This window comes from Poecilia reticulata, chromosome 21 (genome assembly GCF_904066995.2).
Source record: "Poecilia reticulata chromosome 21, P_reticulata-male-v2, whole genome shotgun sequence".
Classification (NCBI taxonomy): domain Eukaryota; kingdom Metazoa; phylum Chordata; class Actinopteri; order Cyprinodontiformes; family Poeciliidae; genus Poecilia; species Poecilia reticulata.
Window position 1 is genome coordinate 18,701,339 of NC_088850.1, and position 18,131 is coordinate 18,719,469.

Sequence of the window (18,131 nt, forward strand, 5' to 3'; positions counted from 1 at the left end):
CCTTTTCCAGAGAAGTCACTTATGTGACCCATCTATCAACTTTCTCCTCCTGTTATATGGAATTCCTTGAGGCAGAAAAATGGATGGCCCCGCCTTTCTTAACCCCCTCAAGTGCTTCTTATTACAACTTTATTACTACCTAATGACAACACGCTCCACCCAGCGCAACCATCGGCCAAGTTCCTGTCAGGGTGAACCCCTCTGATTCATGTTCTTCAGAAATTTAAAGTCTCTGTGCGGTACTTCCCCATAAAGACAACAACATCTGCCGCCTTTGCACAAAGGAGGGGAGCTTCATGAGAAACGCTTCCCTGTGACGGGCGTAATTCATAAAAAGAAGAGCTGCAAATAAGACCACCGCTGAGATATTTAATGGTGACACAGCGTGGAAGCAGATGAAGCCGGTGCTGCGCCGATGGTGAAATACGCACTCGCGTTTGCCAGAATGTCGTCTCCCAATGGATTTCTCTTCTGAATGAAATGCAGAAAGGGGATTTAAAGCGTCGAGTCGTAAATGTCAAGGAAAAACGTACTTACACAGCGGAAAGATGCAGTTAAGCATTAAGACCGGGAGGTATTGCCATTTATTGAATGATCTTAAAAAAATATAGGGGTGACATAGTTTTACTAGCTAGATCAGCATGTAGGTCGAGATGCTTGGAGAAATCAGCACCGCTCATTGGTGTGGAAGTTTTTACTGAGGGAAGAAGACTTTTTAGCATCATTAAGGAATTCAAAGATGGAATAAGAGGAAGCAAAATAGGAAGTTGTAAGTAAACCATTTTCTACAACATGTCAGTTAAATCAACACAAACACAGCAAAACTGCTCAGTTTCTTCATTTTCAGTCTTTAACCTCAATCATAAAACGTTCTGGTTTGGAAATGTTTGCAGATTTAAGGGAACTGAATAAACGATGACTGAGGGTTTTTTTTCGCTAGCATGCCAAACATGCTAATTATGAAATCTAAAAGTTCAAGATGTAAGCTTGTTAATTACAGATAAAGCCATTTGCACCAGTAGCCTGTTAGCATTGTTGCCTCGCATAAGTACGTTTCTGAGTTCAAATGGGTTTTTTTTCTGCATGAAGTTTGTATGTCTCTCTGGGAACTCTAGAGGCATGCGAGGTTAAATGACGTCTCTACGTTAAGAGTGTAGAGACATTTTCACTGTTTCCCAGGGAAGATGAATGAAAGGACAGAATGAAGAAAAAAACTGAAGGAAAAAAAATATTTTCAACTCGGTATTGGTGAGTCAAAGCGTTCTGAAAACCTGTGTTTTGAAATTGGTCACAAACTACAAGTGAAGCTTCTCTATTCGCTTACGGTGCTACCAGCCAATCCCACTAAAAATTTAAATGGCCAGCGCTGGCTCTTTAAAAGGAATCGCTTTTATGAATAGAGCTGTTTGGAGCGCTGCTGGTGCGAGATTTGTCTGGGCTTTGCGTCTCGTTATTAACGTCTCTTTCCCACATAATTCCTCCCTCTCTTCAATAGCGCATGCTCTCCTTTTGTTTCTTCTTCACAGCTTCGTCTCCGCTGCGCTCTATACACCCCTTTCATCTTTTTAGTTTAAATGTTATTCATTTCCAGCCCTCGCTGCTTGAGCCTTCAGATCCTCTGCTGACCCTACATAGCCTCAAACCTCCTGTTTTTTTTTCTTTTTTGTTTTTTTTACGCATTTCTTCACTTTTAAAACTTCAGCGTTCTCCCTGATGGCTACTCATGCGGGCACCTCATCCGTCCGGTACACTGCATTGCCATACACGTGGCAACACGGCTGAAATCGACTGCTAAGAGTCTGCCATCGTTCTTGCTATCTCCTCCTATGTTTTGCAAACGGTTAATTATTAACTTCTGCATGGAAAGTGCTTGCAGGGGACACGTTTTGTGCAATTTCAGGTTGCATAAACTCCGCCATATCCAGCCTCACGATTCCCAGTTTAATTCCAACTGGTGTATCTTACTGCATTATGCAACCGACTACAGGGAGGCCCCTGGGGGCATATAGCATGCATTCCTCCTTAAAGAAGCGCAGCTTAGCAGCAATCAACAGCCATAAATACAGCATCTATTCATCTGCATTCCTCCTGCAACAGGATTGAGCTTGTTTAGAAGCTTCGCAGAGAACAACATAACAAGAGATGTCAGGAGAAATTTGTCAAAGTTAAAAAAAACAAAAATTTTTTGTTTTCTTTCAAAAGCGTTGAGAAGTGGGCAGTGGAGATGAGCGAAGTAAAACAAGGTGCCTCTCTGTGGTGAAAGCAGAGCACAGCACACCCCATAATAGTGAGGAAAAAAAAGAAAAATAGAGGCCTTGTATCCTAGCAACAAGCAGAAAGAGAACGCCGCTTGCTCTGCAGTGTCCTCCGTTGCTCCTGGATCTCGAGCCTTACATCTTTCGCAAAAGTTCACCTCAGCAAAAATCTTCCAGACTGCTCTCCGTCTTTCCCCTCCCCATCATTGGCCGATGTTGCGCCGCTGCAAGAGCACTTTCATCAACTCCGCGCACGGTTTCTGAAGGGTTTCAGAGGCGGCCTCGGCTTACGCCGCATCCATCATACACAGGGCTACGTGCCATGTGTTTAAAGGAGCGGTGGGCAGAGATGTAGCACTAGATCCTACTTTGAAAATCCTTTTAAGCCATCCTCTTCAAAAACCCTCTGCCACGGTGCAGCGGGCCACGGCGCAGCTACAAAAATCAATGCCTTAATCCCATTTTACATCTTTTGTTGACTGAGGGGAGATTCAGCAAGATAGGAGAGGCTGCCAGTGATAACACTGAGAGACATCTGAAATTCCTCAAGGCTTGGTTTGGTTTTCTGCTCTGTAGTGGAATCACAGAATGGATACGGATGCTGGCAAACACAGTCACAGGTAAGGGCCGGTTTATTTTCACCGATGTAAGTTTATTGACGACTGTTGCCAATCCAAGTTCCTAAAGCCACTTCCGTACATTTGAATTATTGTATTTTATTGTGCTTGTTTTACTTAAGAATGAGAAAATAATCTGATATGTGGATAAACAGTGCCAGGTTTTTACTAGAAGTGAAAGTTTGAAAACGATACTCAAACTCAAGTTTGAAAAGACCAAAATTGGAAATTCCTTAAAACGGCCATTTCAGGCTGTCTGCCATTCATCTGACACAAGCACTGTTCTCAAGTCCAGACAATGTCCGATGTTTTTAGGAAGAATTAGCCACATTAGCTACTGACCCTGGCCATAGCTAAATCCGCAACCGTTCAGGTTTACAAAACAACTTTTGCTTCAAACCCTAAGACATTGGGGTTGTTTTACCAGTTAGTTCTGGTCTTGGTCTTACTCTTACTATCCCTAAACTGTAAAACTGATCTATTACTCATTGAAATGAAAATCAACAAAGATAACAACAATCTCTGACTTATAGGAATCCGAAAAACCCCCATTTCCTTGAAAAGACAAATAAAATTTTGCTACAGACCAAAAATGGTTTTGTTATAGTATTTTCTGTAAAGTTGAAACATTAACAAAAGCTCCACTAGGACAGAAAAACCGATCCAAAGAAAAACGTAGAGGTTCTATGAAACAGTGGAGGTGAAATTTAAGCCGTCATTGTTTTGTTTTTTTTGTACAAGATGAGTTTTCACCATCGCACAATAAAGAGCTAAATTAAACTACCAGGAAGAGAAAACTCCCCCGAAAAATTCCGAGATAGTCTTTTGTTTACATGCAAATTAATGCAAATATAATTATCCCGGAACCTCTCTGATTATCGGCCAAGTCTCAAAACGGCACTAAATGAAAACGGAATTGCTCTCTTTCTTTGATACCACAAGAGAAATTACATCGCCATTAAGACGAGGAAAAACAAATACTTAACACTGAAGCGTTAACAAGCCCCTGCAGCCTTGCAAATTGGAGCCTGGGTCAAAAAATGTGCTGATGCTGAACTCTTCCCAATCGCAGTGGAGGAGTGAAGTTGAGAACTAAAGAAGCCACAGTGTAGACGAGAAGAATAATTGGCTGTCATGGGTGTCTGCTCCTCTCAGCATGTAAGTGAGATGAATAACTGGCTTCATTTGCCTCCCCGACACTAACCAACTCTGCGAATTTAAAGAGCCATCTGGACAGAAACTATCCATAAAGAGTGGTACACTCTCTTCTAAATATCAGTCACTGGCAAAATCCTAAAGCAAACCCAATGTTTCATGCTATAATCTCCTCCTACAGCCAAGCAGCCAGTATGTAATCAGGGTGTCTTTTGTACATTCGCAAACCCCAAAGACGACTTTGGGGTAAGAGGATCGGAAAGAGGCCCGAGAACATCTACAGATTTTTTCCCTGGTGGTTGTTACATGGCATTAATGCTAACGCAATTATCCTCTAATTCCATGATACACGCAAACAGATGAGAAGATGAAGAGCTTTTGTGCTTGTATCCCTTTCCCTCCGCCGCCAGTTATCGATTCTGCCAGACGAGCCCGTTTTTCGTCCACTTGTATTATCAGCTTTCGCATAAGCGCTTTACAATCGTCGCAGTCAGTGGAATTGAATGCCTAACATTCGCCTTGGTTCAAGCGGGCAAAAGGCTGTGGGTCGGCTCATGAAAAGGTAAAAGCTGGCTCTGTTAGGTGGGGGGGGTGTTTGTAGCATCTTCTTGATGGAATTCCAGCAGCCATTTGACATGTGATCGCCAGGCCAAACATGACCCCCTAAGCAGACTAGTTACATTCTTACATTCTTACTTTTACTATCTAAAGTCTGAAAGCGAAAACAAAACGCTCCCACTTTATTCCTCCACACAACCCCTTCAAAGTCCCTGCCTTCCAGGGTATCCAGTTTCTGCATTCACCTCACATACGATTCCGATTGTCATCCAAACATCCCAACCTCGTCCCAGGTCAAAAGTATCAAGAACAAGGAGAGAGAGAGAAAGAGAAAGAGAGAGGGGTGCCTTCACCCTCAGTCCAAACTAAAGCAGACACATGTTTAGTTACACACCCAGGCCTGCAAGAGGAAATTGGTCTGCAGAACAGCAAAGAAATGACACCTGAAACCATCCAAATAGAAGGAAAAAAGATTCCAGGGGATGGAGCAATAGTGCTGCAGACTGTAAAATTCATTCCAGATGCTTCAGCCGACCGTCAAAACTCCAAATTATCTCATCCATCTTAGTGGTCCAATGCTGGTTTCACATGTTTTTGCATGCACAACAGCTATGCGGTGAAGTCATGCTGCTCAGGAGCTTAAATATTTATTTACCACAGTGTATTCCACACACATTCCCAATAGGTGCTCTATATCCCCGGTCCGACGACCTGTGTGTCATGTTAGAAACAGAGGTCATTTTGAGCTCAAGAAACCAAATCTATTACTGCCAGAATGGGGGGTTGGAGGAAGGTGACGGCACTTTGTATAAACTAAAGTAAAGAGAAAGACCTCTGCTGACTCCACCAGTGTCACAGCAGCCCAAACCAAAGAGCTGACAGGCAGAAAATCCAAATGTTCCTTCCAGGCTCGAGCTGCTGACTTCTGGCAACCTGGGACTGAGCAGCAGCTGAAGGTCAGTGGTTGTGTTGCATAGACAGAATCAAACTGCTGATAGTGAGCTTTAGGTTCTGCCCCAAATGGATTACCGTCGCCGTGCCACCTGAACCCAGTTACTCTTTCCAACTCCTCCTTGTGTCCGCCATTTGCATCCACAATGAGCTGCTCTGGGCCCACTGCAATCTGGCATGTGGCACAGATCAATAGGTCACTGGCCAAGGGTAAAGAAAAGTAATCCGCCACAAAGTCAGGTAAGGTCAGGCTAATTAGAGAGGACAAGAAATGGATATGCTGCTCTGAACCCCCAGGTGTTCTATCCAAGTTCACATGAATTGTGTTTGTTTATGAAGTATAATAAGGGTTAGAAGGTGCAAATTTAAAGCAGCTCTTATTTTAGAAGTTGAAAAAAATACTCAGCTACTTTACATTTAGGTAGCTTTTAGTACAAAAAGAAAGGAAAGCTGGTTCATCAGCAAACACTCAATTCAAGAGTTTTTCTTTCAGTTCGGCATCAGTGAGCTAACGGCATAACATGAAATACTATATAACAAAGTTTCATTTTGGCTTTGTTGCCAAAGCTTCATGGGTCGAGATCAGGAAAAACAGTGCAACAATGACTTGATTTAGGTCTCTGTACCTACGCATTGGTTTTTAATCCTCTCCAAGAAATGAATCATTTTGTACCAGTGCACCTAAACCATTGCATCTCAGTTTAATTTTCTTTGTAACCAAGCACTCTGGTGAGTTACGTATCGAGATAAACTCAATCTAATTTGACTGGGTGTTTCAAGGAGTTCGTTGATCAGAAGAGATTTAAAATTTCACTAACAAGTTCCAGGTCTCTCTTGGGATTCAATAGATAAACTCTGTACTTTAAAACTTTATGGTGAGTGTACAGTCATGACGAGTCAAAACTACAAAGAACTCATTGTGTGTTTGTGGTCTCTTTAATGTGGATGACAAGGTGAAGGCGCTTTGTCAGCACAAAGACAAGGCTGCTTCTCCCCAAGGGACTCGGTGGGGTTTGTCTGGAAAACATCTAGGAGATGTTGAGGAGACGTCCTGATCAGATGCTCAAGCCAAAAAACGGACCCATCAATGCAGAAAGGTAGTGTCTCAACCTCAAGCTCCCTAAGGATAGCAGAGTTTCTCGACCAATTTCTAAAGCTGAGAGCACCTTCAGCTTGTATCCGGGAACGGACGTAGACGGATTGGTAAAGCAAGAACTTCTTGCCTCGTCTTTTTTTTTTTTTTACACTAAGACATTACTGACGAGACTGTTCAATCTATCCATCTAGCACTTCATCCTACCATGCCTCATAAACAAGACACAAAGATCTTTGAACTGTTCCCTGTTAAGGCAGACATTGACATCCAACAAACGTCACAATTCTGCCATACAACGATTAGTAGAGAAGTGATTTACATATTCTAAGAGCATTCAATAAACAACAACTGTGCACTCTGGGATCCTCTTATGAGTAACGGCAGCACAGGAAGAACACACACTTATTACTAACCTACGGTGGAACTTGCATCATTGTGCACGGATCAGTCAGCATGGAGGGCAACTATGCCCGAACCCATCCCATCCCCCTACGTCTTATTTCCCTTCCGCTTCACCAACCGTGAGGCTAGGCGTGGGTGACGTCCACTCGCCCCACTGATCATTGCTGTCGCCTTGGCAACTGAGCACCACCCAAGCCCTCCAGCGGCGCACTGCCCAGCGATCAGTAAAGAAGGACGTCCACTCAGATCAGCACAGACAAAGATGAAGACAAAGATGAGGAGCGGAAAGAGCCACGCACCTTTGTATTTGCCTTGCTGTAAAGGAGGAAAGTCTGTTCCTGAGAGAAACTTTAAAACTTCCTAACTTACCAGTATCTTAAGGATAAAGAGAACAAAATGTTGCTTGACATACCCTTGGAGAGGATTACATACAGTGCCAGACCTGGTAAAGATGTGTGAAGCCTCTACTCATTCTGTATTTCAATCTCTCACAATCAACACTCTACTTTCAGTACATCTGTTTGGTTAAGAGATGAATGCTTTGAATAGACCCTAAGGATGGCTCAGATGCAACCCTCCTTATGCCACCAGGACATCATTTAATCTTCTCCTCCAATCATTCTACATCAGTCAGAGTCTTTGGGTACACTCCTGCACAGTTAAGTCAAGAAGATTTCAATAGTATTTAGATCAGTGGACTACTATGGACATGGAAGAAGATTTGGTAAACCATTTTTTGTTCACGATTGGCTAGAACCTTTGGATCTTTATCTTATTTAAATACCTAAAATGACTAATTTACAGTTTACTGATCTGATAGGGGTTGTGAAAAATCTCCAGTAATTTAAAAAAGTTTATGATACCATATCTTACAAGATTTTGGATGCCTTTGGAAGAGAAAATGCAGCAAACACAAAGTTGCTCAAATCTTATTTGGAGAACACATTGCTGGATTAGCTGTCCTCGCATTAGATCTCTGAGCAAGGCTGCGTCCGTGCAGGGCAAAACTCACACTGGCTCTGTAACCTCATTCTGTCGGCTGGCTGCTGTGCTGATGGGACAGATAGGACAGCGGATCAGACAGCCGGTTCACAGGAATTGTGAGAAAGATGAACTCAGATGGAGTGCGAAAGAGAGAGTCTGAAAGAGAGATTGGAGAAGTCTGCCAAACAGGTAGGATAAGACATTGATACCAAAGTTCAAAAAGAAATCTGGAGACTAGGTTCCTTTTTTTCCACCCTCTCTCTCTGCCTCTCTATACACGGTGTTATTCCTGCTGTGTCACAAAGACTAGAGAGACCCACTTCCTCTTTTGTTTATCCTGGAATGTGGGACGTCCTGACAGGCAAGCTTTTCATTGACAGCACACAGCTGAGTTTCCCCCGTGGCTCTTTCTCTTAACCTCTCCCCTGTGTGTGCGCATGTGTGTGTGGGTGTGTGCACACTCTATTATCTGTGCTTTATCAGCCAGGCCTCACACAGGCAAGCAGACAGACAGCATCACAGGGAAACACAACCCAGAGATGTCCAGGGAAGTACTTAAAACCATATCTGATGCAATTCCAACAAGTTTTAACAAGACCTAATCTGTCTTTGATATTTCCATGGATTAGATTGATCTCCATAGCTGCTGACTTTCCACCATGGAGGTGTGTGTTCAGGATCATGTCAAGAAGTCCGAGTAATCTAGAGGGAATGGGGGATTACAAGAACCTGTCTGCATACTTTGAGTAGAGAAACTTGAACATGAGAGTGGACAAACAGGATATTGGTGACCGAAACATCCTTTTCCTGCTTAGTTGACCCGTCTTTTTTTTCCAGCAATCCAGACATGCAACACAAAGACTTGAAACAGCTGCCTAGAAGAAAACACTATTGTGTTGCTCACCCACTGGTTTCCTCCGAAAGAAAGGAGTTCTCAAATAGAAACTCAGGAATGCCCGGGTGTGACTAAGGTTTATTTAAGCCAAATGCAACATTCCAACACTGAACTTTGATTGGTACACACAAAGAAAAGCTCCAAACAGATACTGCAATTTAACACAGAACAGATATAGGTTTAAGTCGGTAAGATTATTAATGAACGTCTTTGCATCCAAAGTGACAGAGAACTTCTTTAGTCTGGCCTAAATGCCGGCGTTCAAACAATTTGTGTTTTGAAGTTAATCGATGATGAAACCCACATACATACACAATAAGTGAGCTGTTTTTTATTTACTTAGGTCCCCAACATCCACAAACAAATGAAAACAGAATGACAAGTGAAAAGCATTGCAATGAGGAAGTGAAATATTTCATATCTACTCAACAAGTTAATTAAAAGGTTGAACTAGAACCTAATTTGGGCCTAATGTGTGGAACTATGTGGTGACTGAGGGGGGCCTGACTTTTCAGGAGAACATCTTTCTTAGAAACATACTCCACTGACCAGGTCACACAGCATACTTCAATGAAAGTCTTACAAAAATGTCTCACGAATGTTAATCACCAACCGACCCAACTGGTTTCAGAGAGGAGAGCCAGATATAGCTGCAAGAGCTGATAGGTCTGAAAAGTGAGAATATAAGCTTATTGCTAAAATGTTTAAAGCCAAGACACTTTGCTATGACTGCTTTCAGATATTGATCGAAACAAAGTTTGACGCCTGCCCCTTCAGTGCCTTTAGTAACTGCACTAAGCTTTTTGACCCAGCAAATGCTTTTGCTTACTTGTCAAGTAATAGTCGGCTCTTTGGCTCAGCTGTCGTTGAGACAAAGTTCAGCCCATTTATGTAAGAGACAAAAAACAGTAATTTACAACATAAATTACTGGCCTACAATAACAGAACCTTCCCCATAGTCCAGACACTAAAATTATCCCACGCAATAAGCAAAGTTTACCGTGTACAATCCTCTAAGATTATTATCATGAGATACAATCACTGCAATAAATGCCAGAAAATCCTTCCACCCAACCTTAGATATGAAACCTCCTGCGTGTCTAAGGTTGGATCGTGAGGGTAACAGATCCAGGAGAGAAACCCGGAGACATCTCTCCCCAGCAGCTCTCTCCAGTTCATTCAGGGGGTAATTCAACCCTTTCCAGTGAGTTCTAAATTTTCCCTGGTGTTTCTTCCCAGCATGATGTGCCTGGACAACCTCCAAAGGGAGGCACCCAGGATGCATCTTAATCCAGATGCCTTTACCACCGAAGGTGAATCCTTTTGATGTTGAGAAGCTGTGGCTTCTCTCTAGATAATGAAGCTTCTCAACTTATCCACTCGACCAAAGGCAGCTCCTTTAACCCGCTTGTATTTGAGTTCTTGTTCTTTTTGTAATGATTTCTATCTGTTAACCATAAGCAAGGGTAAGGACATAGACAGGTCACTACGAGAGACCGCAAAAGACGATGCCCTGATCGAACTTTCCCTATTATGTCATTCACAAACAAAACACCATTATCCCAAGACGGACATCTTCTTCTCTTCCAACACTATCTTGAGTTCCTGTCCATAAACACCACAAGGAGGATCAGAGACAAGGAGCAGTCGTGGCTGGGTCCAACCTGTACCGCAAACAAGCTTGAGCTTGTGCCAAGAATGTGGAGACAGCTTTTGCCTCGGTTATACAAAGACTGGATAACCCCTGAAAGCATCCCTAACACCCTGTACTATGTCCCAGTGAATGTCTAGGTTGGGTGTTAATGGATTTGGTTGGGAAGGTTAAGAGTTAGAGGTGGAAGCCTGGTCATGATGTAATAATCTGGCTGCAGAGGACATGGTGATACAACTTCTGATCCATGTATTGCCCCTTCTTAGTTTTTATGTGGTTCTATGCTGGTCACAGCCAAGGACAGCATTGGGTAATCCTAACAAATAAAAAAATAAATAAAGTAAGAATATTTCGGTCCCTGTTGAAAGGATTGGGTTTGGCCACTAACCTTCTCTATTGTGGGTATGACTGAAAACCCAAATCAGTCCGTTTAAATTTTATGTCTAACAAAAACCGCATGAGGCGAGACATTTTCAGCCAAAAACCTTGACAGCAGTAAGAGTCTGCCATAAAGATAATCAAAGATTTATACACTTTGAGACCTCTCACTATCTCCTATCAATAAAGTTGTCGAAACGGCAACATTTAGCGAGGCATGCCACGCTAAAACCCTGATTTATATGGTGTCATGAAGACATTCCTGAGCTTATTTTCCCATCAGATTCTTACTACAGATCCAACTGCTCTAGCAGGGACAGCAAATAGTTAGTCTCACTCAAAATGACATTACAATGCTAACAAAGTAGTTTAGACTATCTGGAAAGACATTCAGAGTTGCTCAGAGTACATTATTGTTGTTCAGATGGGATCACCCAATATCCAACAGAAAGCCAACGCACTATAAAAAAATAAATAGCATTTATTTTTTTAAGAAAAAAAGAAATAGTACATAGATAAATAGAGGGTTACTCTATTTGACATTTGACATGTTGTGAGTGTGTGTATTTGTGTGTCTTTGTGGTTGGATGTCTACATGCCCCCTTTCTGTAAGTTCTGCATGCAGCACAAGTAGTGAGCAGGGCAGAGCGTGAAGGGGTTTGTTTCTACAGATATTGGAAGAGCTGAGTACGAACTCAAAGGGAATACTTAAGGCAAAATGTTACTCGGATATCAAAAAATACCTAAATTTAACACCCATCGAATGCAGTGACATTTAAAACAAGAACTACTGTGCCACACGAGAAGGCATTAATTTCAAATGAACGTTCTAGACATTTGAATGCAATGCATGTCCAAGGTTTTAAAAAAAATTGATATTTAGGTTGAGTTATGTTCAACAAAGCATGGCTGCAAATATTCCTAATTTAGTGCTGTATATATTAGTTTTGTTAGAATCCTACAATGGCAGAATACTGCAATACTCCCAAGTTTTTAGCTTAAAAAAATGCTGATGGCAGACTATGTTTCTCCCAGTCAGATGGAAAAACATCTGACTGGGAGAAGCTGCATCGACTGGCTTATTCTGAGCACTTTTATCTGCTGAACTACAAATACTGCTTCTCAAAGCCGCCATCGGCAAAAAGGCCAGGGGAACATTTGAGACCTGCTAAAGGTCAACAAGCATTATCGCAAGAGGGGATTTTTATCAGCAGCTCATCTGGACATTGTCAAAGCACCCCGTCTCGCTTGGCCCCTTTGTTTTAATCCTGTGCTGTGCTCAGTTCAGTTTTTAAGGCTCTGTGAGGGAGTTTTATGCAAATTCTCTGCGACAGCCTGCGAATCAGTCCGTCTTTGAGTGGAATCGGGTTCCACGGCTTCCAAAATTGATTGCAGACTTCGAAAAGCCTATTATGATTATGCAGTAGGTTACGAAACCCGTGGCATGGCACTCAAAGCGGCCCTTGCTGATTTATCTACGTTTTTGTTCTAAACAGATGTCGTCACTCTTCACCACAAAGTAAGAAGAAAAGGGCTGGGTGGGAGGGGGGGTAGGGGAGGTTGGAGGTGGTCAGACGTGTCAGTGCTCAAGAAATTCAATTAAGCAGACAGTGGGATGTCTGCAAAACGCAGCCTCTATAGAGCTTAATAGCCCCTCCAGGAAACCCCATCGTGCCTCTCCAAAGCGTCCTAACCAACCCCTTGTTGCCATTCTGCCACTCCCCCCCAAAACCCAAAATCTACTTAGAGCCCCTTGCTTAGGCTCCTCTTCAGATTATTTATCATTCAAAAAGATAGGAATTTTCCAATGAGGATAGGACTAAAATCAGCAGAGAAAGGTTCTGTTTGGCAAAAACGATGCAGTACCCTATAGTATTCTTATTTTATCCACATCCTCTTCCTCCTCTCTGACTGTATATACATCTCACAAGCAGACAGATGCTGTTCATTTAGCATTTGAGTGGCAATCCCAGAGCTGGTGTCTTGAATGCCCAGGGGAGCCTGTGGCATTTGGACAGCATTAAATAAAAGCCACTCCAGACCTCACACCATGGGGGGAGATCCGACCTCACAACACGGTCACTCCTCTCAGATTTCAACCAGCCAACTGAGTAAATCTTTCCCAGTGGAAGGAAAAGAAAAAAAAAAAGAAGACCGTTTTCCCTCCAGTCTGGCACATCGTGAAGCCTGTCATGACTAGGTTTCTATCTGAGAGAGTGTTGAAGGGAATTATTCACTGAGGAGGAAAACGGTGTTTTGATCCGCGTGCTTCCTCTCCCAGCGATCTAACGTGCAACAAAACAGCGAGGCGGCATCAGGGGAGGATTGCTAAGATACCATTATCAAATGGCATCTTAGGAGATGTCAGTTGTGTTCCCTTCGAAATTCATCTGTTTACAAGGATGACAGATTTGTGAGGCTGCGCCATGTGCTATACCAGATAGCATCAAATCAACAGAAACGTCCAAATGAAGTTAGCTTTTCCACATATTTGCAGAGCCTTGCAAAAGTAGACATGCAAGGAGTACATCGATTGCAGTTTTCTGGCCGATCGCCGATTACCGATCTTTTAAAAGCCTGACCTGCCAATTCCGGTGTTGGCCGGTGCCAATTTTTTGTCTTAAATGTCACAAAATATAGCAAGAAAGTAACTGAAAATTTTCACATGAAAATGTGAAATGCCAAAAATGTTGCACATACTATGTAAAGTAGAAGGGAAAATATGCATATTTAAATATTTTTTCAAAAACTACTGATTATAAACAGTATAGTGCATTTGTATTCAGCCACATTTACTCTGACACCCCGAATAAAAACCCAGTGCAACCAATCAAGAAGGCATCCAATTGGTAAATCATGCCCCTGAGTGTGATCACATTCCAATTTAAAAAATAAGTCATAAGAAGTCCTGCATAGTTTGGTTGATGACACCCAAATCTAGTTTTGTGGCCAAAGCACAGTATGCATGTGTACGGTGGAAAACTGAAACTGCACATTACTTTGAACCTGTGATCCTATGGTGAAACATGGCGGGGGAAGCATCATGATGCGGGGATTTTTTTTCCTTAGCAGTGACAGAGAATCTGGTCATGGTTGAATTGGAAGATGGATTGAGCTGAAAGAAGAACAATCATGGAAAAAAAAATACAAATCACCCTCCAGCAGGGCAACAACCTCAAGTAAAATCATAAATAACAGCATGTAAATAAAAGCATATTGATGTGCTGTAAAGATCTAGTTAAAGTCTAATTGTGAAATGTAATTCAATCTAACTGAGTGTTACCTGCTAGTATTTTGGAAAACAATTGGCATAAATTTGAAAAAAAGATTTGCATTGGTAATTTCAATGGTGGTTTTACATATTGACTCAGGTGGGCTACATATAATTGGGATGTCATGTACCAATTATCTTCCAATTCATACTGATGCACATTATATCACTTAAAATGGCAGTAAAATCCACAGACGTTTCTGGTCTCCGCATGATAAATGCAAGGACCGTACATGACTCTGTGGTAAATCCCTTGGGCCAAACAATGTCGCACACATCTGTTGAAACAGCAGCTCGGAGCGGCTCTAGGACACCGCAGGCACAATAGTGAGGTTACATAACAGGAGTCAAAAACTGCCCTAGCTGCCGCGCGTGACAATATCTGGATTAAGGGCTCCCTTTGCTCTCCCTCGCGCACGGTTTCACCTTTTTTTTGTATCCGTTACCTGCACGGTTTTATCAAGCACACAGTTCCAGGAATGTCTAATGGATAACATGCGCCCTTGCAACCTTATCTGTGTCCTGCTCCTACATGCCGCTGCCCTGTCCTTGTAAATAAAAATAAAGCCTCAGTGAGACAGAGAGCTGTGTTGTTGTTTTTTTTACTCCAGTGAAGCAGTTTATTCCGTTCGCTAAACAGATCACGGAGGAGCCAAACAAGGCTTAGTGTCCTCATGTCCCATCATGGCATTTGTGGCTTTCTGGTCATGTATTTAGATTTCGCAGGGACATTGATGTCTGGGCCCGTGCCACGAATGTCAAACTGGGCCGAAGAAGAGAGGCGCTCTCTCTTCCTCCAATCACAGAGACGGCGGTGATCGCCAGTGCCTCATCTCAAAGCTATTAAGGCGTCTTCAGAACCAAGAGTGTACTGACCTAAATCAGGGCAGACCTCAGAGGATGGGTTAGCTCAGGACTGGGAAGGTCTTTTAGGGATGCAGTGTCCACCTTTATCACACCAAAGATAGCATGACAATAAAGATAGACCCAAAATACCCAATGGTAAGAGGTAATTGTAAGTGGCCTTTACTTGTATAGGGCTTTATCAAGTCCAGATGGTCCCAAAGCACTTCAGATTACATTCATTCATGCGCATGTTCACATGGCAAGCTACTGGATAGTAGCCACAGGTGCCCTGGGGCAGTCAGAGAGGAGAGGCTGCATCCGGCACCACCGGGCCCTCTGACAACCTCCAAATGGCAACTATGATTTGGAATTTCAAGAACAAGAGGGGCTTTTGACGAGTGCTTGACTAGGAAGTATCCCCCATGAGTGTACTCACCGTTGAGTCCGTTGGGGATGCTCCTGTGATGATGCGGAGCTGACAGATCATCCATCGACCTCCTCATGGTGGGCATCTTGCTGTTTTCCGAGGGCTTGTGTATGTGGCTGTGATTGTGGTGATCCGGGCTGCCCGCGCTCCCCGTACTGGACGTGCTGCTCCCGTCTCCGACGTCCCTCACCGTCCCCGCGCTGCCGTTCAGGTTGCTGAGGCTAGACTGGCTGTCTATGGAGCTCCTGGAGCCGGCCCCGTTCCTCTCCTCGTCCAGCATGAGGATGATCTCCTTCAGCTCCGAGTTCTCCCTCAGCACGCTCTCCTGGTTGGCCTCCAGCTCCTTGAGCTTCATCATGTAGGCGCCCACCTCCTTCCACATGGCGCTGGCGGTGTAGCGGCCAAAGCGCTGCCACTCCCGGGACAGCTTCTTGCCCTTCTGCCTGTCGTCGTCCAGGAAGCAGCAGAGCTCCCGGAGCTCGTGGTTGTCGTCCTGCAGCTTCTGGTTGACCTCCTTCAGGCTGCGGATCTCGTGCAGGTGCACCTGCAGCCGCCGGTTGATGTCTTTCATCATGTTGCCGTGCTCAATCATCAAGTTCATTTTCTCGCCGTCGACCCTCCTTAGTTTCCTCACCAGCTCCTCTTTACTGCACCGCAGCAGGTCATCGTCCGTCAGCTGGCTCAGGTCATCCTTGGCCCCCTCAGAGGGATTTTTAGCCATGGCTGTAGTCTGAATCTCAGTTTGTGAATCCTGTGGCTCGGAATTTACTGCGAGGACCCGATTCGACCCGACCTGAGCTGAGGAATGGTGTTGAGAAACGAGCACATTGTCCAAAAATGTGAAGATGCTGTTAGGCTCTAAAAGGAGTGGAAATATTAATGTGATGCTATGGCAACCTGTGCATGAGCTGAATGCTCTTCCCCCCAAACCCTTTTGATCTGGTAAATAAAAGCCTCAATGGAGCTCAGAGACAACTGTTGGTACTCACATTTCTCCAGTAATTACTGTTTGTGTTTAGATATTTATTCAGAGGAATTCCCCAGCCCGGTCCTATTAGTCTCAAGCGACAAGTCCAGTCAGCACACCGCGTCCCACAGCTTAGACACCATCCGCGCTGGACATCACTCCACTCAAGTGCTTATAGAAAAACAATAAGCAAAAAAAGAAGAAGAAACAGAGAAAGAAAGAAAGAGGGTTGATTTCAGAGAGGTGCGCGAGCGTTAAAGCGAACTCAGTCCGCGCCTTTCCACCTTTCCCACCGTCTGGACGCGGTAAGCCGTCAGCAACAGCGTTTCTCCGCGGATAAAACCTCTGTCATGAGATGGTGCGTTAGGTGGACTCAGAGGGCTCCGTCTCTTCCACCCTGCCCAGTTTCCAGCGAACACCTCCCCCCTCTCCTCCTCCTCCCGCTCTTCCTCCTCTGTGTCCAAAGCCTTCGGGTTTGAAATCATTCAAGGGGATTTGGCTCCAGAGGGCCAATCAAGACGGAGGAGAGAGGCAAGGCAGCAGGTAGATGAAAAGTGCGCTTCAGACTCAGCGCTGTGGAAGCTCGGCCCTCTTAAAGCAACAGCGCGGTGCGTTCAAGACACCACGGAAAAAACCGGAACAAAAGGGTTAATTATTTGAAAATACTCTGAAATCTACTCCATTTATGTGCAGAGGCAGTGCATGTTTTTGTGGTATATATAATACAGCCATGGCAGCCTAAATTACAATAATACAACTGTATATAAACTTATATACAGGCAATTGTATTGTATAAATATATATATATATATATATAATTTATATACAATTATGTAAATTGTATATGATTTATAGACATTGCTTTTATAATTGTATATAGATATACAATTATATTTATAGTAATAAATTAATTTTGTTTATAAAAAACTAAAAAAGATTAATTATACAAGTCCTAATCGTAATGAACCATGTTCTTAATGCATTTCCACTATCTGAAATACTTTTAAAATAGCGTTTTAAAATTATTAAAACGGAATTTTAGATTATTAGATTTGTTTGATGATCTGAAACATTCAGTCATGTCAAAAAAAGAATCAATACACTCCATTTAATAATATGTTCTTTTCTTCTTATAATAAATGATAACAGGTTCATGTCTATTCATAGTTTATTTATGGCCTAAATGTCATGAAAAAAAAACACAACAACAACCCAGATTGAAGCCATTTCCCTCAGTATTATAACTCTAATGAAAATGTTAGGTAACGGTAAGTTAGCTAGTGGCTACTACGATACTTCCTCTGGCTAAAATAAACTTTAGTAAGATGTGTCCTGTAGCAATCCATTAGTCTTTGACATAAGTCTGAGGAAATTTGACCAGTTTTGAGATGTTTGAGGGGTTTCTTACCCATACAGCCCAGAAGAAATCATGGTGAATTCAATGATGGTGAACTAGCCAGGTCCCACTGTCAACAAAACATCCTCAAACCATGACACTTCCACCTCCATTATTCACAGTTGGAATAAGGTTCTTCTCCTGGAATGTTTAATCTGTTTTTATGCCAAACATGTCCTCTGTTTTGTTGTCTGCGAATTCAATTCTGTCCAAAAACATTATGCCTAAAGTTTTTTTTGCTTACGTTGTGTCTGACCGTCATGTCCTACCAGAATGATTCAA

The 18,131-nt window shown here is 43.0% G+C and overlaps 1 protein-coding gene across 4 annotated transcripts in view; it reads right to left on the reverse strand.

Annotated features, from left to right (window-relative positions):
* Positions 1-17,052, reverse strand: part of ccdc85cb (coiled-coil domain containing 85C, b) — a 53,108-nt gene extending 36,056 nt beyond the window's left edge. The window contains exon 1 of one of the 4 annotated variants that reach the window (XM_081602857.1): positions 15,496-17,052. In XM_081602857.1, the coding sequence (XP_081458983.1) occupies positions 15,496-16,207 (712 nt within the window). In that variant the 5' untranslated portion in view covers positions 16,208-17,052. The remainder of the gene's footprint in view (positions 1-15,495) is intronic. The other 3 variants (XM_008398241.3, XM_008398244.3, XM_008398243.3) reach the window with 3 other exon arrangements.
* Between the last annotated feature and the right edge of the window lie 1,079 nt (positions 17,053-18,131).